Raw genomic sequence first — 23,647 nt, forward strand, 5'->3', positions numbered from 1 at the left:
TCCATAAAGCTGTAAATAGAGGCAGCAGGTAGGATTCTTCCCGAAGAGTGCTGTTTACCTGCTGTTGCAGCAGTACAGGGGAGATTTTGCTGGGAAAAGTGGCTCTGCATGGTCCCCTGCAGCAGGGCCACCCTGCTTTGGATCTTGCCACCTTTGGAGTGGTTCTGACAACAGATACCAGGTTCTCTTCTCCCGAAAGTGTTGTAAATGCTGATGTTAGTGGTGTGCCCTAATTAATAACTACTCCCCCCAGACCCCCAAAAAAGCATTTTTCATTAAGATTAAGTGAAGTGACTTACTGGAAATGTCCATATTTATATTATTTATAAAATTTTATTTTATGGTGTGCAATATACAGGGAAAATGAATTAACTGCTGAATGCTGCTTTGAGTGGGTTTGAACAGATGGGAAAAAAAAAAAACCCAAAACCAAACAACTTCATAGCCACAAAGTGACCACAAGGATTTATGGATGCTTTATTTTTCCAAGAAATGACATTGTTTCAATGCAAATAACATGGATAAAGATGGTTGGGATGGATGGACCCTGGATGGGAGAGTTTCTTCCATGTAGTTTGCTTTGGTAAAAGCTCAGGTTTTTTTAAATGAAGGTGTAGTGACCCGAAGGTGATACCCATGAATGTGCTGGTAAAAGGTGGTGGGATGGAGTCATATCATCCAGTCCTATGCAGTTTCCATGTTGATGGTGACAGACTGAGTAAGAATTTCAGGCAAATCTTGAATGCCATCTGGTCTTTCTAATTCTGGCTTGTTCTGGGAAGGAACGGGAGAATTGTATTTGAAGTCAATGTTGGCTGAAGAAACACTTGCAAAATGACAAACTGCGCCCTTGATTTCTGTTTTGAGGTGTTTGTTTCAGACAGTTGGGAATGTGTATTTCCTTGGATAGAATAACTGGCTGTTCACATAGGCCCACAATAGTATGTTTGCATTTTAAAGACAGCTGCTGTTTTGGGTGGGCTTTTTTGTGGGTTTTTTTCCCTTCCTCTGGACAAAATAGTAGCATATAAAGGCTAGGGGGCAGGGAGAGGGGATTGTTGTTTTTATTTTCTCCTACTTGTACGGGGTAGTGCTAAATAATTGGGACCTTTTGAAGCCCTCTTTTGGCTATTGATCATGACTGTGACAATACTCTTCTTCAGATGATTGTTTTGTTTAAAGACCTGTTCTCAATAGCTCACGTGAGTATTCAGGCCACTCTGTCTTAACAGAAATCTACAAATTATTGCAAGGTGAGGCTTTGATTACCATTTTTAAAAAAATCTCAACTGTGCTTGTGGGATAAATGTCTCAGGCTGTCAATTTGCATTGCTTTTGAAAAATCTACTAAACACTGATGAGGGCTGTGAACAAGAGCCAGGAAGCTGCACTCCTGCTGTCTCTGCTTCTGGAGAACAGTCTCATTTTATTCTTTTGATATTGTTGGAGCAATGTTGGTGTCATGGTTTTGTAGCCTCTCTTGCCCACGGGTATATAGAAGCCTTTATGGATAGCAAGCAGATGAAGTTAAGTGTGCAAATGAGAAGAACATACCGTTTGGTACCTGGGGAATTCCTCTTAGACAGACAGGATGTGCTTTACAAATGCTGTGGAAAAAAACCAGATATGCTAGTTAGAAGGAGCAGCAGACATTACCTTGGGAAATAACTCTAAAATTAACAGCTGTTCATGAGCTGATGGCATTAAAAATATGTGCCTGGTTGGATTTGCTCTGATATGATAGAAAGTTTTAAGTGTTTAATCAAGCTCTCTTCTTGCTTAAGTGTGATAAGACAGTAGCTATTGGATACAATCACTGCAACTGCCCTACAGAAAGTCAGAGTCTGGAGATTTGGTGTTGACGAAAACAGCCTCCTCTGCTGTGGCTGAGTTGAGTCTTTTGCATGGTGTGACTGCAGGATAAGCATACTGCCACTCAACTGGAGCTTTGTCTGATTTCCCTGAGAAGCTAAAATGAATTCTTACCTCTTACTGTAATGAAACTGTAAGAGAGAGGAAAAATGTAGGATGGATGTTGAACCATCTTGCACCTACCCTCATAGTTGATGCAGCCATTTGAGTCCTCCTGACCTTTCATGAGTTCATCTACTTCTTCTTCTGTCATCTTCTCACCTGAGTGTGGAGAGAGCTGGTTTCATTCTTCCACCCAGAACTGAGGCTGAAACCTACAGCTTTTCCAAAGGCATTTCTTATTTTCTGAGTTAATGAAAAAACACCTCTATATGACATGAGCTTAATTAATTTTAACTTTCTTTAGAAGACAGAGACATATATGCATAGGGATTCTAGGTATTCCTACAGAGTAAAGAAACTATGCAGCAGACCTTCTACTTTTGTCCATTTTTTATGTCACTGAGATGTACAGACTTTCCTCTCTATTCATCAAACAGTCACTTAATACCTTGTCTGAATTTAGATGTCATAAGCCTAGCCTTTTCCTTTGGTCTTTATTTGGAAGCCCAAAGCTCTGTTTGCTTTCTTTGCAGATTCACAGTTAGGAAACCCAGGGTCTTGTCTGACTTGGTAGCAGCCTCCTACCTCTTCAAACTGTTTGGACTGCCTTTCCTTCCTCTCTCCAGCTGCAGCAGTTTTGGAAGTGCTTGCAGAGAGGAAGATCCCTTACCCAGAGTAGCCAGCACGTGGCGGAGCTCAGCCCCCATGACTGTGCCGTTGCCTTCCTTGTCAAAGACACGCAGACCTTCAACGAAGTCTTCAAAGGTGCCCTGTTCCTTGTTGTTGGCAGCTGCTTGCAGCATGGGCAGGAACTCTTCAAAGGTAATCTTCTTGGCATTCATCTCTGGGGAAAAAAACACCAGTTGTTACGTGATAGATATTTGTACGTGTATTCCTCATTCCTCAAATGTGGGAGTGCCTCCCCTGTCTCCTTGTCACAGCTCTTTCTAGCCTTTACTCCAGTCTTTGCCTCAGAAGTTGACAGTTCCTTTGCAGAATCTGGATTCTCTTATTCTATGAGTTAGTTTTCACATCCATCTGATTTTTAACATCTGGGATCCTTCTTACATAGCTTTGTATGCTTGTGTGCATGTTCTATTTTTCTTTCAGAAATGAAATTTGCTGTATGAGTTAATCTTTGAAAAGCTTTGGGGAGTGAGGGAACTGCAGAATACAGTCAAACAAAAATATTGAGCCCCAGGAATAGGGAAAAGGTAACCAGAGTAGGATGTGGTGACTTAGACAAACCACTGAGGATGCTCACGTGTTACTGACCTCTTCAGGGTCACTTTGATGTGGTGGCAGAGCCTATTAGCGAAAGAATGAACTAATTAAAACTAAGAAAGTACAGAGGGATAGGTTTCCAGTAGTAAATTTGGGCATGTTCACAATGAAGGTTTAAGACTCCCTAAGCTTAGTCCATCTAACCCCTTTCCTCTTATGAGCTAACAGTTTTAGTCCTCAGAGAGAACTTCCCCAAGTTTTTCTCATTTTGTTTTGTTTTGAGGTTTTTGGGGGTGGTTTTTTTTTTTTTTTTTTTTAGCAAGGCTGCCAAATAAAATAATATTTTTTATTCTTTCTTCTTTCCTCCTGGATCTTTCCATTGCCAGGCTTCATCTAGGAAGCAACAAAATACAATAGATGGAAATAGATGGACAGATATTTTTCATTATACAGTTGTTACAAAGCCTATGCAGCTATATCAAAGTCACTGTCAGTTATTGCTGGAATCACTGAAAGTCCTGGGTTGATCTCACCTCTGTGTTATCCTCAAAGCTTCCTGCTGGTGCCAAAGCTTTCTGAATTATTCCTCAGAGTTGTCTTAACCAGGACAGAGGATGTGAATATAATTTAGCCCATCTTAATATGGTTCTTCATGACTGAAATCAGGGATCACCTGCTTCTAAGGCCTTGTTAAAATGAGGGGACTATAGTACTTATCCTTTCTTTTTTTATCTCTAAAAGAGAGGAAAAGGAAATAAAAAATAGTAATAAATGCTCAACATATGCTTCAGTGTGCCCAGGTTTATAGGAGCTTTGGGAAGACCATTCCAGTCAGCTGAAATAAACAGGTGGCTTTCCAGCCTGAGGGCATGTCTTGGCTTATGCCAAAGTTCTTGCACTGGAAGGACCTGAAGAGCCAAGTATCAGTTGTTAGAAATGGACTCACAGCTCTCCAAGCAAAGGCTGGGGCACTGATGGACTGTGAGCCACAATGAGTGTGTGTTACACCGGCACTGAGTTGACGCCAAAAGGGGCCCTATAGAGAACTCTGTGTGTCTTAAGCAGAAGGTTTTCCTCTGTTCCCCATCAGCATCCTTCTCTTCCAAAGGAATGAGGGAAATACCATGTATTGTTGCATGGTCCCCCTTGCTCCCCATCAGAGCAAAAGCTCCCCTCTCTCCTGCTGTGACTATTGGTGTTGCCTAACTGCTGTTCCCCAATCTCAGGAACGGCCAAAAGACTGTAGGGCACTTACCCTCTTTGCTGGGGTTTCCCAGAATTTTGTTGACTTCTGCATTTGTAGGGTTCTGCCCCAGTGCCCGGATGATATCGCCAACCTGGCTGAGGGTGATCTTGGCGTCACCAGTCCTGTCAAAGAGGAGGAAGGCCTCCTTGAAGTCTGCAAGAGAAGAGTGACATTGAGCCAGGCACCTCCCTACTGACCAAGATGTGAGCCTCTTGTCTCCTGGCTCTCTTCCACTGACTCCAGGGGAGTTAGCCAGGGGAATCTTTGGCCCACAGTCCCAAGAAAAACTCCTCCCCTCTGACATTTCAGTTTCACTATTTTTAAACTTTTATATCTACCTTTCATATCTTTCCTGCCTCAGGAGAGTTTTTACATTTGGTAAATCCCATGAAGTTTGATGTTTACTGGGTTCTGCTCCTCAGCTTGCAGAAAAGGGCTGATAGCCGTCGATAGCTTTGTGATTGACCCTGTAGTTTTTTCAAGGACAAGGAAAGGTAAGTTCCCTACCAACATTGTCATTCAAGAATAGGTTTCTTCACATGATGTAGCAGCAGATGTTAAAAACGTTGTTATACACTCCTCCTTCTCTCCACTCCAGAGAACTGGGAGCCTGCTTCAGTGGGTTCCGCCTGCAATTCCAGCATGTCAACTACACAGTGCTAATAGGAAACTTGAAGGTGGATTTAAAATTATTTACTGTTATTTTTCCTTAAAATTGCCTTAGGGTGGGATTTCCAAACATGTTTGTTCCCTCTTTTTTTTTTTTCTTTTTTTCTGTTCTTTGTAGTTTGTCCCTTCTTCTTACAGATGCACGAATATTCCACTTTTCCAGTGAAGTACTCATGTGATGCTTTTTCCTGTGCATTTCCAGTGTGTTCACTTTGAGACTTCACTTCTTTCAGTGCTGCCAGGTGATCAGTATTCACTTATTTGACCTTGTTGGACAAGGCCCTTGGGTACAGGCATTTCTCCTACAAGTATCAGCACAGGTAGTTGCCTTCATTGCATTGCCAGCCTTCATCTTCTGTTGTGAAGTTCCACGTCAATCGTATGATTATATTTTTTGGCTTTTTAGAGTATTTGAATAAAGAAATGTGTCTTTAGAAAAGAGGAGGGGACAAAGGTCAACTGTGTGGCTAAAAAGCTGGCTTTGAACCCCATATGCCACAAGCATCTTGGTCTGTGCTGTTGATCTTTTATGCACTGCAGGGTCTGATGATGCTGTGGTTTAGCTCCAAGCAAACCGAGTAAAATGTCTTTTCCTTGGTCATGATTCTCATCCAGCAGCCACACAGGCTTTGTGTTTCACAGCCTGTGTGATGTTCATTCTGCTCTGGGGCAGGTTTAGGAGTAAGAAGGCACATTTTGGATCATGTCTTCATTCATCTTGTGCTGGGGACATATGCTGCAGAGGTATTTATGTTTTTGCTTTAGTCTTCCTTGTACCACCTTGGTGGAGTTGTTGCTGGCACCCAGTAAAAGCACTGATACACAGTGTCAGCCTGCTAGGCTGTCATCTAATACATCTGAAAATAATCCTCTTACTGTCTCATGTGAGACACCTATAACCCTTTGCTGCTACCTCTCTTTCTCCTTCCAGCTTTTATTGCAGGATATGAAATAATGACCTTCTGTGTAGAGCTTCCTGATATCAGCTCCAGCAGCTGAGATGGGTGGAGTTGTAGTGATTTATACTATATCATCTGATCTTTCATCTGCCAAATCAATGACATTTAGCTGCAGTGAGGGATAAAACAATGCCAGTGTGCTAATAGCAAAGCCATCAGGAGAGTTTTTACATTGGGTAAATCCCATGAAGTTTGAGGTTTACTAGGTTCTGCTCCTCAGCTTGCAGAAAAGGACTGATATACTTTCATCTCTCAGGCATGTATTTCACTGTGATGTATCTTTGCTGTGGATTTTTATTTTTAATTTTTTTAATGGCCAGTCCTAGTTTATACCTCTGCTGGAGCAAGCATGTTTAAAGTCTGTCTCAGGATGGTACTACTCAGCTGCTGTGTAGATGGAAATAGTTACTGAGGGTGGGCAGATCTGCTCCTGGAAAATTCTCCCTCTCTCAAGTAGTTTCTATTTGCTCTGCTGCTTGGTTCAGCCATTGTAATGTTACGGCAGCTGGATGACCTGAAATATGTAGGGAAGCTGAAAGAAATGTTTTGCTTCATTACACATGCCAGCAGCTTTGAACTGAGGACATTTTTCCATAAACCCACTCCATCCTTTTGTAAAATTTTCAGAATTAAGAAGTAAGGAAGAGTCCAAATGACTTGTTTTGTGACCAAGGGAGTTTGGACTGCAAGAAGAGAGTGTTACTAGTCTCACTTGCTGCACTATAGCTCTCCTTATTGCTTTGATGGTGTTACTGAGAGCAATCTCATCTTCAAAAAGTTTAGGGCTCTCTCAAGACATGTTTCTAGGAAAATTCCTAGGAAATTTCTAGGAAATCCTTGTATCTTCCTTTCTAAACACTTCCTTCAGTCTACTATATATACTACTGGGTTTTTGACATTTTTAAATATTACTTGACACAGCCTAAATACACATCTATTTAAAACACTTAAAACTAAATTTCCAGAGCTTCATGGAGAACTATCTTCTTGTTGGATTTTTTGTTTCTTTCTAGAAGATTGAAACAAGAAATTTGGAAGCTTCAATTAAAGAATCAAAGAATACAGCAAGATGCTCAAGAATTGCAGAATATCCAGACCATTGTGTGAGAAGCAGTTTACACAAGTCACTTATCTGCTGACTATTTCCATGCTTAAAGAATATTTTTACAGGAAAACAGCCTTTATTTCCTCTCCTTCCACAGCACCTCCTGGCAAAAGTGACATGTAGAACTCTTGAATCTTCTGTTCGTGTGGGATTGCAAAGTAACTGCAGCTAAGTTAAATTTTCAGCCCACTTCCTCCTTCTGTTGTCCTCCTTCTGCCTATTTCCCCTGGGACTGTCAAGTTCAAGACTTATTTTCAGCATCCTTGTGAAGAGCCAGAACAGGAGTACAACTGAAGAATGTTCAAGTAGGCAGAGGTAGTGTATTTCCTCTTTGTACCATGGTATAAACTTCTCAGTTCAGACAGCATGTAAACAAACATCCAGATAAATTACATGTAGATCTACGGTCACCACGTTCAGCATAACTCATCACCGCTCTGAAGTCAAGAGTGTGGTGATTTATACCAGATGAAGTCTTAGCTCATTGTTTCATACAAGGTAATTTTGAGCCTGTGGCTCTTTTTTGAACCCACATCCATGTAAAAGGCATCAGCTCTCTTGTAACTTACCATCCTGTTGCTCCTTGGAGAACTCGATCTGTTGGAAGGAAATCAATCACAAAAAATAGCTTAGGAAGGGGGGCTGGGGGAGAACCTGCGTGTTTTCTAAAGCATCCAGTTCAATCCGTGAGTCATCTTCCAGAAGAGCAAAAAAGTGGCCTGTCAAATGTGCAGAAGTAATGCAGATAGCAAAAGAGCTGTTAAGGCTAGTGAATATTTAGCATTTGGTAGCCATTTTGTTCCCCCTCCTGCCCCCTGTAAAAGTTTAACTTTGATTTCACTTACCATTGATTTCATCAGCAGAGAAGGACTGCAGTTGGGGAGAAAAAGAGAGAGAAAAAGAGAACTAGTACTGCTGAAAATGCACTGAGAGAAAGTAAATAGCACGAAGTACCTGAGTGCTTTCACTTCTGTCTTGCCTAAGGTAGTTAGGCCATGGCAACCTAATCTAGCAACTTCCTGTGTAAAAATGTATCAGCAAGTCTGTTCTTAAAGTTTGCATTAAAATCTACATCCCAGGGAATGCCAGAGCTGTGGCAAGAAGCAACAAAAATTGAAAGTCTCTTAACTAAAAAAGGAAGTAATTAATTACCATCAGGTCCATTTACTGTTTTAGCATAGATCCATTTTAGTTATATAATTTGATGGAATATTTCTAAACAAGCAGTTTTTTTCATTAACACAGAAATTAAATTAATCCCTTAAAGTTTATGTCTCGAATTAGTTTTTGACGGTACATTGTTTCATAAAGTACTCATCTTTGATATTTGCTTATATAAAAAGATGATTTTTCCTTGCCACTTTAGCTGGTTGCATTTGATTTTAAAAAAAACTTAGGAAATTGTAACCCTCCTGTAGGAAGCTGTGGGAGCTGCACCACTACTGTTGCCTGGTTCGGAACTGGAGACTAACTGGAAAACCTTGCATAGACCTTTAGGTTTAAACAGGAAAACCAAGCAAACCTAAACTGTCTTCTTGACTGTCCTTCCCCCTCCCCCCAAGACCTAATGTGGGCAAGAAGCCCGATTTACTTCTGTAAAATACACTGGCTGGCTGCTAACTATTTCCAGTGCACCCACCATGGTTGAGTTGGAAATGCAGAGCAGCAGACAGGCAGGGAGGATTAGCTGCGAGGTCTTGAGAGTGGTCCTGCTTTCCTTGCCTTTCTTCCCCTTATTTATCTGGTAGTGCTGACGGCATTGCCTGGATTAGGTGTCAGAAGGAAGAGGTCCCTCCCCTTGGCGAGTTCTTTAGCTTTCTTAGGGCAAAGTGACAGGAGGCTCCATGTCTTGATAGACATCTTATGATGGCTATTTTTAGGAGGCTGAAGAGGGGCAGGGAGTGACAAGCAATAAGTTTGAATCATGTCAGCACTTTCTGGGTCCGTACCATCAGGAGGAGATATTCCTTGTCCAGACCTCCTTATAGGGAAGGATTCTGTTTCTCTGATAAGCTGTAGAGTCAGTGAGCAAGGAGCACTGAGGGTGAGGAGTGCCACGTGTTTGCCCGGCTGGCTGGTTTCACACGTGGCTTGCAGGTTGTGGGAGATGCAGCTGAAGGGCCCTCAAATCTTTGCTGGGCTTTGCTCAACCCCTCACATGGATAATATAGCAGTTGTTGACACTGAGCAGAAAAGTTCTCTGTCAGCAGAGGTGGTATCCTGCTGTGAAGCTCTCCTTCTGCGCTGATCACGTTTTCCAAATTAACATTTTAAAGGGAAAAAATGATGTGTGTATTTTAGAACCAATGGGAAATCTGTATTCATAGCAGCCTGTGATCTCCAGGATGCTCTACCTCTGGCACTTGGGTTAGGTGGGGCACCAGGGTGCTGGGTTTAGAGCCCACAGATGTGTACAGAAATGGTGCTGCTCAGATGTTTGTGAGCTTGAGGCAGAGAAGAAGCTGTGATGGAAGCTAAAGGACCCCCAAAGCCTTTGTGAACCGGAAGGATGACTGTTCATGGTGGGGAAAGGGGTGCTTGCTTTTTGGGTTGTAGGGTGGTCGTGGTGGGCCCACAGAGAGGGAGCAGGAGGTAGAGGCTGCTGCTGCTTTAGTAGCAAAGACCGAGGCCCACCATGTAGCATCCCCCAAGACCAGATCAAATATCTGAATGGATGTTATAGCATGTAAAAGGATTGGCAGAATTTGCTCCAAGCTTCTTCCTTTCCCTGTTGCCTCAACCAGATCAAGAGTGTCATAAAACCAGTGTGGGAATAGTTGTGTGACAACAACAGACTCCCAGTTCTGCACTCAAATCCCCCCTTTTAATTTTTATTGGTTCCCTCTGCTAAGCAATCACTGCTCCTGGTTTTCTAATGATGAGATGTGATTAGTGAGAAAACTAATCAAAACTGTAGCGTGCTTAGTTACCCTGAAGAGAAGCATGACCTTTATGATTGTGTCTTTTCAGTATGTTGAATACTCTGAATGAGAGAATCAAATTCAATCACACTTAATTGTACTATTGTTTCTAAACTGAACAATCAAATTAAGTGGATTTGAGATATTAACCTCCTACCTCCTATTTAGAAAAAAGTAAAGATGCAACTGCAAAGATTTTTCTGTGCTTGCCATTTTAGCTGAAAAATGCTCTGTTTGAACAAATTATTTGCAATATTTTAGAAATATCTGGAAATACACTGAGTATGAAGAAAGCTCCGCTGACAATTCTTTGCTTTTTGTTGGTTTGTTGTTGGGTTTTGGTGGGGGATTTTTGGGGTTTTTTGGGGGGTTTTTTGGTTTTTGGGGTTTTTTTGTTATTTGTAATCTATTATCCTGTGGGAACAGGGAGGTGTGGCCACAATCAGGTGTGGCTGCAGAGAAAGGGGGCTGATGGTTTACCTCTGGGTTTGCTGACATCGGTTTAGCACAGTGCAGAGCTCCTGATTTACAGTCTGGGGCTGGAATTCAGGTGGGTGGGAAAGCTCATCCAGATCTTGGCCATCAGTCCCCCTGCATTAATGGAAGAGCTTTTGAAAGGCTTTGGCAGAGCTGAAATGGTGTCTGGGTCAATGTAGTATGTTGCTTTTTGTAAAATTTCCTTTCTGCCCTCAGAGTCTTGCTCTCCAGTGCTGGCAACTGGGAAATGTTCCCCTGAAAACAAATCTGAGGGTTTTTTGGATTTATTTTGTTTTAGGGAAAACTTACACTCCTTTTCTTGAACAGGAAAGTTCTATGTTTGGCTACAACAAAACTCATTCTAAAAGATGCCAAGCAGAAAATAATTAGAGTGCCTTTGTCTTGGGCATAGAAAACAGATACCTGGATTAGTCACCTGGCTTAAATGGGCTGCCAAATATTATCAACTGAGAGGGGTCTACGTATAAACTGGTTGTCTTTTGACAATATGAGAATTTGGCCCAGAGTTCACATAAGGAAAAACTAGTGCACCATATCAGCCCTTCATTTCAACACTGATCCTTGAATAAAATCTCACTAGATAGAGGTTTACTGGGGAGGAATATTCTAGCCATGGGCATGCTGCATTCACTTAAATTAAGAATGCCCTGCTCTAAGACCATAGGTCTGTTGGGGGTTAAAGTGTACTCGCTTTCACTAAGGGCCACTACAAAATGGCCTGGATGAGAAATATTTCAAATACTCCTTAAAAGAAATTAAAGGTGAGAGTTCCAATTCTAAAAGGAGCTTTCAGAAATTCAAAAGGGACAAAGACATAAGTATTTTGCAGTGATCTCAGTTCTGATCCTGGCAGTGTTCTCTGCATTGTCAGAGGACACTGTGAGTCTCAAGGCTTTAGGGGTGATTTTAATATTTCAGAGAGTTCAGTTTGGCAAAAACTGGATGCCCTACCCCTAGCAAAAAGAATGAAAAGTTGAACTGCAACACATGGGAAAGACCAGAATGACTCGACTTTCTCTAACTTCATATAGCCCTTATTTATAGGCAGAGTTATTATCCAGAAAGCTGTCTGTGCTGAAGAAAAAGGTGGTGTGTTTTGAGTTTGGTTTTTTGGTTTGTTTTGTTCCTTGCATTGTCTGTGACTACCTTCTAATAATTCTGTTGCCAGAGGCATTTTGACCCGGTCCCAGTTGAAGGGTGGAGTTGATGGGGTTGTATGCAGCTCTTCCTCACCAGCTAAATGGAGACCCAATCCACACAAATCCTTGTTTCCCAATGATTAACAAAGTTCCTGATTTCCCAAAAATCACTGGTTTATGTGCCTTAGGGCCCCAGGCTTTGCAGTGTGATGCTGTGCTCTCCTCTTTAGGTTGGTGAGCACTGGGGCTGAGTACAGCTCTGCTGAGGTGCAGCTGCCTTGTGTTCACTGTAACTCAGGAAAGGTCTGGACAGTATGAAAAGCCTTGGGAAAAGGTGCTGCTGGGAGTTAAAGCATTAAGCTTCTTCATCTCCATCAGTTTGTTACCTTTTGGATGAATGACAAGAAGTGAATCATCCTAGGAGTTTATTAGAGAATCACCAGCTATTTCAAGGTACTGTCTCTTTAAAAGAGACTAAGATATCTGATATCTTGGAAAATCAGAGATTCTCCTAGAATAATCATTCTATATTTAGTCTTCTATTCAGGACTGGAGAGGTTATTATTTTTTTTAAGTGAAGTTAAGCTAGGATTGTGCCTTCAGTAGTTTATATGATACCTGGTCACTATCAATGTCTGCTCCTTTATCAATACAGCTGCACATCTTCTCTAGTAGACATCACTGAGTGCAGGGTTCCAAACCCCTCCGTCAAGCAGGTTGTCCTTTCCCATCCCACACCTCAGTTCTGTAACTTGTGCAATCAATGCCACAGGTTTTAGAGAGGTTGCTTCTCATTTAAGTAAGAATTAACAGCCTGATGGATTTAGCTTCCTGCTGTATAAGAACCATTAGAAGAAGAACTCTTGAGAAACTTAGGTCTGTTTTGAGAACAGAACTGCCTAGAAATACAACTGAAGAGAGAATAAAAACAACCCCCATTAGAGCAAATTGCATGTGTGAGATACTATGAAAGAGTAGTTCAGAAATATCTGAGTTGAAATGACTTGACTGCAGATTAATTTGACTTTTTTCCTAAGCGTTTTCTGTGACTTTCCTTTTTACGGCTTTTTAAAACTTGAAACTTCACGGTTACTTTGCAGCTGTGCAGAACCTTTTGGATGAGCCTTGACGTTTAATTAATGTGCCCTTCTGAAATGTCTGAGTGTGATATGTGCTGTAGCTGCACCCTTGATCTTTTGAAGACATTTCATCAGCTTGGGCGGGGGGGGGAGAGCCTTCAGCTGTGCTCACTTGTGAACATATCCCAATTCTAATTGCTTTTGTGCTTGAATGTGTATAATCGAGGGGCTCCACAAGGTGTGAGGCTCTGGAGCTCTGCTTTTGGAGGGATTTCTTGTTTTAACATGCCTCCCAGTGGCACTGTTAGAGTATTAGTGTAATTTAAACCCTTGCTGCTTGACATTTAAGTGCTCTGGGGTAAACCAGCCAGTTGAAAGTGCTTCTTGGCTGTGAGTATGAGATGTAATAAAGCCTTAGTGAAGCAAGGGCAGATTTCCAGGTTGCTTGGTTCATATCTCCTTACAGACAACTTCTTTCTTTCCTGGTCATTGGCTAAATTTGTCGCCTTCTTCTTGCCTTATATAAGATTAACTCGAAGATCTTGTTACCATCTTTTACAATGTCTCTGTGCTCTGAGGGGGGGTTCAAACAGTGTTTTAGACATATTATGGGGTTGTTTTGATGGGACTAAGGTTCTGCCACATAACCCCTGTTTACACTTGGAGTTACTCTGTGAGCTCTCAAAATGTTACGTTTTGTGTAATTTGCTTTTCCCTGTTTCTGCCAAAGTTTGCCATTCACCAGAGACTCCAAAGGCTATAGACATTACTTTTAAAATGCTGCTAAAGCTGGGAATTACCAAGAATGGATCTTGTTTAAGGAAAAAAAATCATTATTTTTCAAACAATTTTTCCAGCTAGCAACATTAAGGAAACATTTCTACTAATATAATGTGGGTAGTCTCTATTTTTGATAGGCTCCTTGCTTAGCAGCAGTGTAGGAAGAAAAGGAGGCAAAGTTCTTCAGGAGACTTAGTAAACAAACCTAAGCTGTGGGTTTTGTGTGTTGTTTGCAGCAGTGTCCCATGGGGATGTGTTGGTGTGCAGCAGTCCTTGTCCAGGTGGCCTGTCCTGGGACACCTGGATGCTGTCCTGGCCTGTCCTGTGTGTGTCAGCAATGGGGCTGTGGCACATCAGTGCTGAGGGTCACAGAGGCAAGGGCTGTGCCTGGGGCTGGGCTGGATCCTGGGTGGTGCTGTCATGGGTCAGAGCAGGAGCAGGAAGCTGCTCTGGATGACATCAGGGAGGCACCTTTACGTCTCTTGAGACCTAATTCATATTGACATTTTTCCCCTCCCTACCCGTAAGGGCACTTGGGACTGGTGACCTTGTCCAACATCACCCATCCTAGGGAATCCTTCTGGAGTCATAGCTGGAGATAGATCAGGCAGGATTTGAAGACCTGAGCCAAAAGTTTCAAGTCAAAACCTGCCTCTTCCTGAGAAAGCCGTCAGCATTTCTGAGCAAAGCTACTGCTGACATTCCTGCTCTCTCCTCACGGCTTCTGTGGAGGTTGTCTGCATCACAAGAGCTCTCCGAGTGCTTCAGCTGACATTTGCTGTGCTGCTTGCCCTCTAGCCCAGGAGCTTTCTGTCAGTGCATTTTAGTGAGTTTATCTCTCTCTGGTTATATCCAAAGCAATGTCTGTTCAGAGATGACCTACTCAAGTAATGAATGTAACAAGAAATAAGGACACTTGGAGAAACACTTTTTACTGCCTTAAGAGCTCTGCAGTTAGAGCAATCACAGGCTTGCTTCCATGCAACAGGCATCATCATCATGCATCACACAGTTACACAAGATTTTAGCAAGTCTTAGCAAGTTGGTAGTTGTTTTAGTTGTTTTTCTTCTCAACCTTTGGGTGGCTTATCTGCAGTTGGGCAGGGTATAATTGATGTTCTGGGATCTCAGTCTTGAAAATACTGGCATAGGAAGGCTTGTGTACCCATGAACCTCACTTCCACTGTAGACACTGGCCCATTTTCTGTCTCTACTCAAGAGATGATACTCAGCTGTATCCTTGGGGTAAAGGACCTAGTGTGTGACACCAGATCAGGGCACTAGACATGCTCATCTGCAAGATGGAAGCCTGTAAAGCACTGCCCTCAGCATCTTCAGCATTTGCATCCCAAAACATCCATCCCAGTTGATTTTATGAGCCTGGGCTCTGTCCAAGGGCTGGTTACATGTACTGGGAAGTACCCTTAGATTTCCAGTTGGAAAACCAACATGCTTTTCTTGTTGGTAATAGGGACTAAGTTATACAGATTTGTGCAATGCCTAGTTTATCTGTATCCCTGTGCCTCAGTTGCAAAAGCAAGCATGGGACATCTGCATCATTCATGTTTCACAACAACTCCCAGTTGTTGCAGACACAGACCCATAGTTGTGCTTTTCATGAGTTAAGCATTTCTTCTCACTCAGGCTTATGTAGGAGAAGAAGTTTGATAAAGCAGGTAAGTTGTGTTTTTAGGAGTGTGCTGGGCCTCAATTTTGATTGCAGAATTCTTGGGGGTCTCTTAAGAAAATTATCTCTATGCTCATTTTGATTTTAATCATGATTGTTTCCTAGTGGTGGCTCTCAGGTGCATCCATTGCCCTGTTCTCATCAGTTACTATTTAATCTTTCCTATGCAAATTCAAGACATGTTAGTAATAAGGAAAGTTGGAAATAGCCATTTGGTCTGGAAAGGCTTGTGCAAAGCAGATTGAGTTTTTATGCTGTTCCCTGAGTAGAGGGAAATAGGTCTTCACATTTCCATTTAAAAGCAAGTTCTTCATCCCTGCCTTCACTCTCTTATTATGGTTGTTATACTGTAGCCCAAGGTGAGCTGTAAAAAGGATGAGTTTAAAGATTTGAGTCTACTAGTTGGGTATTCCTGTTACTCAGTATTAAAGTCAATACATGTTGCTCAAAAATAGAACATCTTATATTAGCTGCTGATGGCACTAGCAAATCACCAAATATTTGCTCGAATTTGGTTAATTTCAAGAGACTGATGAAGAACAGAAAAGAATGAATGGCCCGTCACAACTTTATCACAGCTTCTGATGGTGACAGACAAACCCAGCTTCAGTCCTCTTAAGGAAGGAGAAAAAAGCACCGAAGTTGCAAAATGTACACTCCAAAAAGTTCAGAAAACCAGATTCCCAGAAGGTGGGCCAAGAAAGGCATCTGAGTGAGGAGAGAGAAAACCAAGAGAATTCACTACTCATGTCTTTAAACCACCATGTTTGTTTTGGAGATGATTATGACTTCTGATGCCAGTAGTCATGATAGTCTCAGTGCTTCTGAGAATGAAGTGCACAGCCAAATGTGGCTTATTTGGCTGCTGTAAGCCCTGGTTGGGCAACTCTACCCTTACCCACTCCAGCTGTAACAAGGGGCCTGAATGTGTCTTTATAACCAAAGCCTTGCTGTGTTTTTACCTGCTGTGTGGTTCCTCAAATCATCATGGCACTGCAGCCTGACATTCCCAGTCACCTCTCTTGAGCAGCAAGCTCTGGCACGGGTGCTAATTCCCTGGGGAATTGAATTCCCTGAGGAGTGAAGCATAGCCCAGCTGATCCCCTTGTTTAAATGATGTAGGTTTGGTCTTCATGACTGGTAAATCACTGCAAAGAGCCCGAGGTCAGGGTTGTTCACTGAGTCCCAGACAAAAGCTTTGTTTTAAGGATACTCCCTGTCTCCAAAGTTTTGCTGGAAATGGTGCTGTAGCTTTTATCGTGCTGAGACTTCGATGGTTGAATGGAAGGACTGAGAAATAATTGAGGGGTTTGGCTAAGACACAGAAAACTTTGATTCCTGGGTCTGCCACACAGCCTAGACAAATTACTTATAACCTGAAATTGTTTCTCTTCACTGCCTGAACTCTCAAAATATGGAAAGGGGTGACAACCTATGGGGACTGGTTTGGACCCCAGAAGAAAACATTTTGTCTAGTATCTTTCAAAAGAAAGTCTCTCTAAATTCTATATTTTTTTAAATCAGTCTGAATATGACAGAACTGGGAGAGTTCTCTCTGTTCTACCAGGATATATTTCTTGCTGCTATTTCCTTTGGGTAAAGGAGTGAACTGCAAAGATGCCTCAGAGTGCAATCTGACATTTTTTTAGCTGGTAATATATTCTTATTTACGTAAAGATAGATTAGATAGGTTCAATGGAGTTCAAAATTCTGTTTTCTCCTGATTACTGAATGTAGAAAGCTATCAAATCATATTAAGATATTTAGCAGGAAATCTAGCTTGGTTCCCCATCATCTAGTGCAATGTGAGGCCTAATCCAATTTTCAGACAGTATGCTGAAAACTGGTGGGCTTTTCACGTACTCTTCAAAATTCTAAGTATTTCAAAATGTCTTTTTTTTTTTTTCCTCTTCTTGTCAATGGCTTCAGCTTCAATCTTATGACAAAATACATACTTTTGTAGAAAAACACTGACTACAGACTGGGAAAATTAAAGTCAACTTGGAAAATTTTCACTAAATGTCTTAACATCTCAGGACTATATGTATTATGGTATCTGAAATAAAATTCATCGTATATAGGTCCTTTTAGGAGTCTTTGTCCTTCTTTTACCCATAATAGGCATGTTTCTTTATGTAGAATTTAGCAAATTGGTCCTGGGACCAATCAGCTTGCCAGGTAGGTGCAGAATAACTATTTATAGTCCTACTTAGAGAAACTAGTCTGTCTCTTTATCTCTTGACTGCTTAGCCTCCCTCTCCTCTTTCCTAAGTGAAGAATCTCCCAAAATGGAGGATTTTTCTTTAAAGGGTCAGGGCAAGAGTTAGTGATGTTGGTTGACATGCAAAATCTAAAGCCATTATGAGAAGAAAAGACAGTGCAGTCAGAGGGAAACCTCCAAAAGGCTCCTTCTCTTTGTTGCTTTCAATTTGCAGCAAATTAAAAATTCTGAGCAAACATAGAAAGATGAGAGGAAATCACTCGAAATGCTTCCATCCATGGCTTTCTTGCTCATGGTCTCACCAATGTTTGTTGTGGAGTGCAAATGAAAAGAAAATAGGCAAAACTGCCAAATCTCTCTGGTTTAGACAGTTTTGTTTTGCTTCTTTTAAAGATAAGTCATATTGATTTCAAAGCACATGACTAAATGGTCTTTAGGTGGTTCAAAATTTTGGAAAATAATTTTAAACAATAAAAGATTGGCTTTTGTACAGTGCTGTGGGAAAACATTGTATTTCATGTTTCAGTAACCCCATTCCTGTCCTCATGTACCTACTTCAGGGTTTCTTTTTCGGGGGGGGGAGGAGGGGGGGGGCGTGGGGGGTTATGTGTTTATTTTAAATTTATCTTTACCAAACAGATGAGACTGGAACCAGTGGGGTAAAAAGTTCAGAGGTCCACACCCCAACATACTTTTGACATCCCCAGGCTTCACTCCTTTGTTAAATCATGCTCCATGCCTTACACTCTGCTAAAATGGTCAAAAGCTCAGGCAGGTCAGCAAATCCATGGGCTGAGGTTACTCATTCATTTCCTTGCAGTCCCCAAACCGGAGCCAAGCACACACAAGGCTTCCCTGCAGCTCTTAGCCAGGACTCTGCTCCCTTTCCCCTGTGAGCCATGGGCTCACCCTTTTACCTTGATGCTCTTGAGGTCGATGGCAGGCTCTTTGGGCTTGGCTGGTGCAGGTGCTGGTGCTGGTGCAGGTGCTGGTGCTGCAGCTGCTGCTGGTTTCTTTACGTCCTTCTTTGGTGCCATTTTGTGTTGCTTAAACTGGAAAGTTAAAGTGCCCTAAAAAAAAGTTTTTTAAAAAAAACCCCGAACAACCCAAACAAAAACCACTTAACAAGTGATTCCTGGGAGAGGAGCAGTGGTCAGAATGAGCTACAGCCTGTACCCTGGAGGTGGACCCGATGTGCTAAACCCTGTAAGGGCATATATATATTTCACTTAGTGCCTCATACAGTCCTGACACATGCAGCTGGATTGGACAGCCTGATAATCAAGGGGGATGTCATTCTAGCTAGAGCTATAAATGGAATATAAGAGTTCAGGCCTTCATGAGATCAAGGGATTTTTTTCCCCTTTAAAACACAGTTCACCTCCCCTGTCTTTTTTATGCATGCAAAGGAGAGGGAAATATAACAAGCCCGGTTTCAGATCTGCCGCTGATCTGAAATTTGGATATGGATTGAACGGTCCGTTTTCTCATCAGAATTTCAGTTCTGCTTAAGTAATAAATCTTTCTTTCCTTGCCTGCCTTCCCCTTTTCCCCCATGCCTGTGTAGTACTCCAGGAGGATTCAGTTTCAAACAGTAATTTTGACTTTCATGGCTGGGGAGATCATATTTTTCGAACCCCATTTGTGTCTCTCTCTCTCTCTCTCCGGCCCTTCCCTCCTCCTCTGCTTGCTTTTTGTTCAAGGAAGTGTTGCTGAAGCAAAGGCTCTGGGTGTTTAAAAATAAAGCAGACAAATACGGAAAACACCGCAGTACCTTCAGCCAAGGCACCTCTCCCTGACCTGACCCTGGGTGTCTTTCAGTTCTTCTTACTTTTCCTTTCCATCCCATGAAGACTGGGTTTAAAATTGAAAATTGCTTCCTTTAATCCTTTCCTTTGATCTTATTTTTCCTCTCCCAGGGTTTAGCTGTGCCCTAATAGAATGGAGATCAGCTGGGTGTTGTCTTCCCACACTGAAAGGTTTCCCTTTGTAATGGATTTATTATTGAACACTAGCCATCAGGCAATGGAGGCACTTCTGTTTTCACCTTGTTTGCCTGCCATCCTGTGTCCCTTGTTTATCTCTCTACCCCTCAGTCTCCCAATGGATGTCTCTGCTCTCCATGCTTTCCAAGAGACACAGCTTTCAGGAGAAGATGGCTTTTTGTGTTTTCATGAGACTTTTTCCATGGCAGAAAAACAGATTCTAACTTTTTTTTTTAACTTGATGATTTCCCTGAGTGCATACGATTGAGATTTTCCACAGAAAATCCTGGAGCGCTGGTTGTTCCTCCCTTGTCTAGCAATCCCTCTCCTATTTACTCTCAAGTTTTGTGCTGGTAAGTGCAAGGCTTTTGATGGGCCCGTGTTTCTGTCTTATGAATTATAACATAGAGTGTTTTGTACTTAGAAGTTGAAAACTTGAAGGCCTGGACATCCAAAACTTGGCAGGATATCCAAGGACTTGCATTTTCAATTAATGTGTTTCAAGGAAGGCAAACTTACCAAAAATACACCTACCAAGGAGAGGGATGGAGAGAGGCTAAAGGTGTACATTCATGTAGGATCAGGCTCAGATCTCTGCTACAGCCATGACCTTGAGCAAGGGACTTGCTGGAAGCTGAGTCTTTCCTTTTGAATCAGTGGACCTCTACTGATGGATATAATTTGAAGCCTTGTTTAGTGCTTTAGGGAACACAGACTAGGAAGGACTTTATTTTTATTTCTCTGCCTTTAGGCTAAAGCCTGTGATGTATGAGCTCTGCTGGCTGCCTGCAAGGTGCTTTATGGAGGGATTCCTGCTCTGTTGGCTGTCTGGGAAGGTGGGAGCATGGACTCTCCACACTGCTGCTGATCAGCAGGAGCCTGTCATCCCCAAGGGCCTGATGAGGGCATCTCTAGTGATGCTGATGGTTTACATTGCAGAAGCCAAACTTCAGTGAATCCATCAGTGGAATGAATCCTGGAGGTGTAACTTGGATGGAAATAGTCTAAACCAATTTCTATGCATCATTACACTTGGGAGAACTTTCATTGCAGGAAAGAATGGGCAATGGTCTAATAATTTCTGTGACCACCTGTGATTTGCAATAAAATAAGCCTGAAAGCCACCATCAAATATATATTTTTAAAGGAAGAGAGGATTTCAGGAACGAAGAACAAACTTAGTGGTTTGTTTTTTTGGTTTTTTTTGGTTTTTTTTCCATTACCGTGGCCTGTGTAATAATGCAGGTGTGTCTGGATATGCTTTATTCTGCCAGTAAAGGTGGTTTTGTGATGTGCTGATCCAAAATAATTGTATATTGATTGGATGAGAAGATAAAACAGGTATGGAGGAGGAGATAGCAGGTCCTTAATTCAATTTCTGAGTTAAGGGTTTGGATCTAGTCAGTTTTTTGATGCTGGGACAGGACACCACAGGTTTATCTGCCTGGCAAGCTTGGATGTGTCCCAAGACATCTCCGGGAACACATCAGGTGTGTCACTAGCTGATGCAGAGATGTGTGTCACTGTGGCATGCAGCTGTGTCAGCAGAGGATTAGATTGGGTTTTAGGAAAAGGATTTTCATTCAGGGGGTGGTCAAGCACTGGAACAGGCTCCCCAGGGTAGTAGTCACAGCACCAAGCCTGACAGAACTCAAGAAATGTTTGGTCAATGCTCCTGGGCACGGGGTGTGATTCTGTGCAGGGCAAGGATTTGGACTTAGTGATCCTTGTGGGTCCCTTCCAACTCAGGATATTCTGTGATCTTGCATGGGAGCTGAGGTTTGCCGTTCTCTGGCAGTGCTGTGCCATCTCACCCTGGGCGGTGGGTTCCAGGGGCTGCAGCAGGAAGGTTCCTATTTCACTTTTAGCAGCCACTTTTTGCAAGCAGGATTGCCAGTGCAAAGTCCCGTGTCTCCCTTGCACTTGCTAGGACTTGCCAAGATCCATGTCCAAGGGAAAGCAGCTGGGGATGAGAATTCATGAGCAGCTGCCTTCTTGGGTGCACATCTCCTGGGCAGTGCATGGATGCTTCTCTCCTGCAGAAGAATTCATATTGAGGGGAATGAACAGTGATGAGGCTTCAGCTTTTCAAGGGTCCAGAAAGTTCAGAAGTGAGAAAGGTGTTGGTTGGAAACCATGTCCTGTTAGCCCTGCTGATTTCTGACACGGGGCAGCTTGCTTCGAGCTCACCTGGTTTTTATTGATTTAATTGATGAGGATACACTTCTTGCCAATGCAAACTCCAATGCATTTGGGCTTGATTTAGTGGAACTGACATAAGGGAAGTGTGTTTTACATCCAGATCATTGAAGTGATTCATTCTGACACTTCTGAAGTGGAGTATGTTCCTTTTGTCAGGCTAAAGTCACAGAGAAGTGGTATGAATTGCAGCACCAAAATGGAAATGGGAATACCTGAATTGGGCTGCACTCCCTGTGTACTTACTCTGAGATCTCTGTCTTTCTGGTCCAGTTTGAAAAGGAGAACTCTGTTTTGGGCTTCCTGCAGCCCAGGCAGTCAGGCCCTTCTTCAGGAGGAGGCAGCTGATGGCTTAAATCCATACTGTGAAGTAGAAGAAAAAATGTTCTGTATTTCAGGAACTGTGCAAGCGGTGGAGCTGTTTGAAGAAAAGGTGAGTGCAGTTGCTTCTGTTCTGTTTCATAATGAACTCCCTTTGAGACTTTTGCCTTTTGCTGTCTAAAATACCTGAAAATGCAATTAACTTCCTATTTGTTTAGTGGAATTGTTAGTGAGCTCATGGCAGTATACCAGATCAAGGACTACGGGAGATGCTGGTTGCTCTGATGGGAGTTTGCATTCAGGCAAGGTGTGAGAATACAGGCTATTTACAAACACCTAAGTACTGTCAGCATGCTCCACTCTTTTCCTGGAGACTTTCTCCTGTCCCATGCACACTTTATTGCTATAATTTCAGCTAATGTGTTTTCTCTTTCCTGTGACCAACTCCTATCTGACACCTGTTGCTGTTAAATATTTGCTGTGTTCTTCTTCTGGAGGCTGGGGCTAGCAATGTCAGCAGGAAAAAAATACAAGTGTCTATGTACCATTTGGCAAGCAGCAATCTCAGAAAGATTGCCGTGGTCTGGAGCTGCCCCATGGTACAAACACATCTTTTATTCAGCCCATAAGTGAGAAGTGGTCTTGTTTTCCAATGTAAATACAGGGATATTCATGGAGGAGCCTACTGAACACAAACAAGGGAGGTTCAGTGAAATTTAAAATTAATACATGCAAATGATTTTTTTTTCCAACACCAGTTTAATTGTACACCTTGGAAGACTGTTTGAAGCCAAGAACCTAATCCAGGAAGGGACTGGGCATTTAGGCAAATATTAGGAATATATGATTTACCATAATTCACAACAGATTGGGAAAGAACATACAGTCCATTTTACTGTGCTTGAGCAGTTCTTGAGCTGATAGAGACTGGGTGCATTTTCCCACACCAAGATGTTGCAGAGTTCCCTGTGCTTTCTTCAACATGTGATTTTTGCCATGAGTGAGAGAGACTACTTGTCTGGTTTAATTCTTGCATGTTTCATCACTGGCCTTAAATATTAAGCCAGAGATCCACTTCTACCCAACTTTAAGGTCTCAGCTTTAGCTGTAATGCTGGCTGTGTGTCACAGAGTGCCTAATTAATGATTTGGCTTTTCAGTGCTCACAGCATGGAAGCCACTTCCAGCAAAATAGCAAAGCCTTTTGCTATCCAGGATGCTCAGAGCTGCAGAACATCCTGATAAGCTGTAGAAACTTGTGTAGAAGAGAGTCAAGGCCAAAAAATTGCCTGGCCAGCATATTTTATGGATCTTGGTCCTAGAAGCCTGTCAGGGAGGTGGTCTGGGAGCAGGGAGGAGATCTGGAGCTGACTGCTGGGGCGTCACCAGCCGACAGTCAGGGGCAGCCCCACGGGACCTGCAGGTAGTGGGAAATAGGGCAGTGATGGGTAAACACAGCTTTATATAATGGCACCAAGATTGGATTACATGGACAAATGAAGGGCTCTGGTGGCTTGAGGGAAGATTTGGCTCCTTTAGGTGCTGTGTAAGGTGTTGCTAGCCTGAATGCAGTCAGGAGCACGTAGCAGTCACAGGGCAGTGTAGGCTGCAGTCAAACCTTGCTGAAGGAGCAGGCAGAGG

The 23,647-nt window shown here is 42.4% G+C and overlaps 1 protein-coding gene across 3 annotated transcripts; it reads right to left on the bottom strand.

Annotated features, from left to right (window-relative positions):
* Window positions 1–453: 453 nt before the first annotated feature.
* On the bottom strand, window positions 454–18,696 carry MYL1 (myosin light chain 1). 3 transcript variants are annotated; one of them, XM_066322423.1, is made up of 7 exons: window positions 18,420–18,696; window positions 7,747–7,774; window positions 4,454–4,597; window positions 2,645–2,818; window positions 2,056–2,133; window positions 1,565–1,607; window positions 454–774 (listed from the first exon to the last, which is right to left on the bottom strand). In XM_066322423.1, the coding sequence occupies exons 1-6, from the start codon at window positions 18,537–18,539 to the stop codon at window positions 1,579–1,581; spliced, it is 573 nt and encodes a 190-aa protein (XP_066178520.1). In that variant the 5' UTR covers window positions 18,540–18,696; the 3' UTR covers window positions 454–774; window positions 1,565–1,578. The 3 variants fall into 3 exon arrangements, with proteins under 3 accessions (XP_066178520.1, XP_066178519.1, XP_066178521.1); XM_066322422.1 differs by having other exon boundaries at window positions 1,555–1,607; XM_066322424.1 differs by lacking the exons at window positions 7,747–7,774; window positions 18,420–18,696 and adding exons at window positions 8,023–8,047; window positions 8,817–8,920 and having other exon boundaries at window positions 1,555–1,607.
* Window positions 18,697–23,647: the final 4,951 nt, after the last annotated feature.

The sequence above is a fragment of the Sylvia atricapilla genome, chromosome 7 (genome assembly GCF_009819655.1).
Source record: "Sylvia atricapilla isolate bSylAtr1 chromosome 7, bSylAtr1.pri, whole genome shotgun sequence".
Taxonomy (NCBI): domain Eukaryota; kingdom Metazoa; phylum Chordata; class Aves; order Passeriformes; family Sylviidae; genus Sylvia; species Sylvia atricapilla.

Coding starts and splice junctions, on each gene's coding strand:
- MYL1 (XM_066322423.1), bottom strand. CDS start 18,539: ATGGCACCAAAGAAGGACGTAAAGAAACCAGCAGCAGCTGCAGCACCA. Junction 4,598..7,746: donor CTCCAAGGAGCAACAGGATG/GTAAGTTACAAG, acceptor CTTCTCTTGCAG/ACTTCAAGGAGGCCTTCCTC. Junction 2,819..4,453: donor GGGAAACCCCAGCAAAGAGG/GTAAGTGCCCTA, acceptor TTTTTTCCCCAG/AGATGAATGCCAAGAAGATT.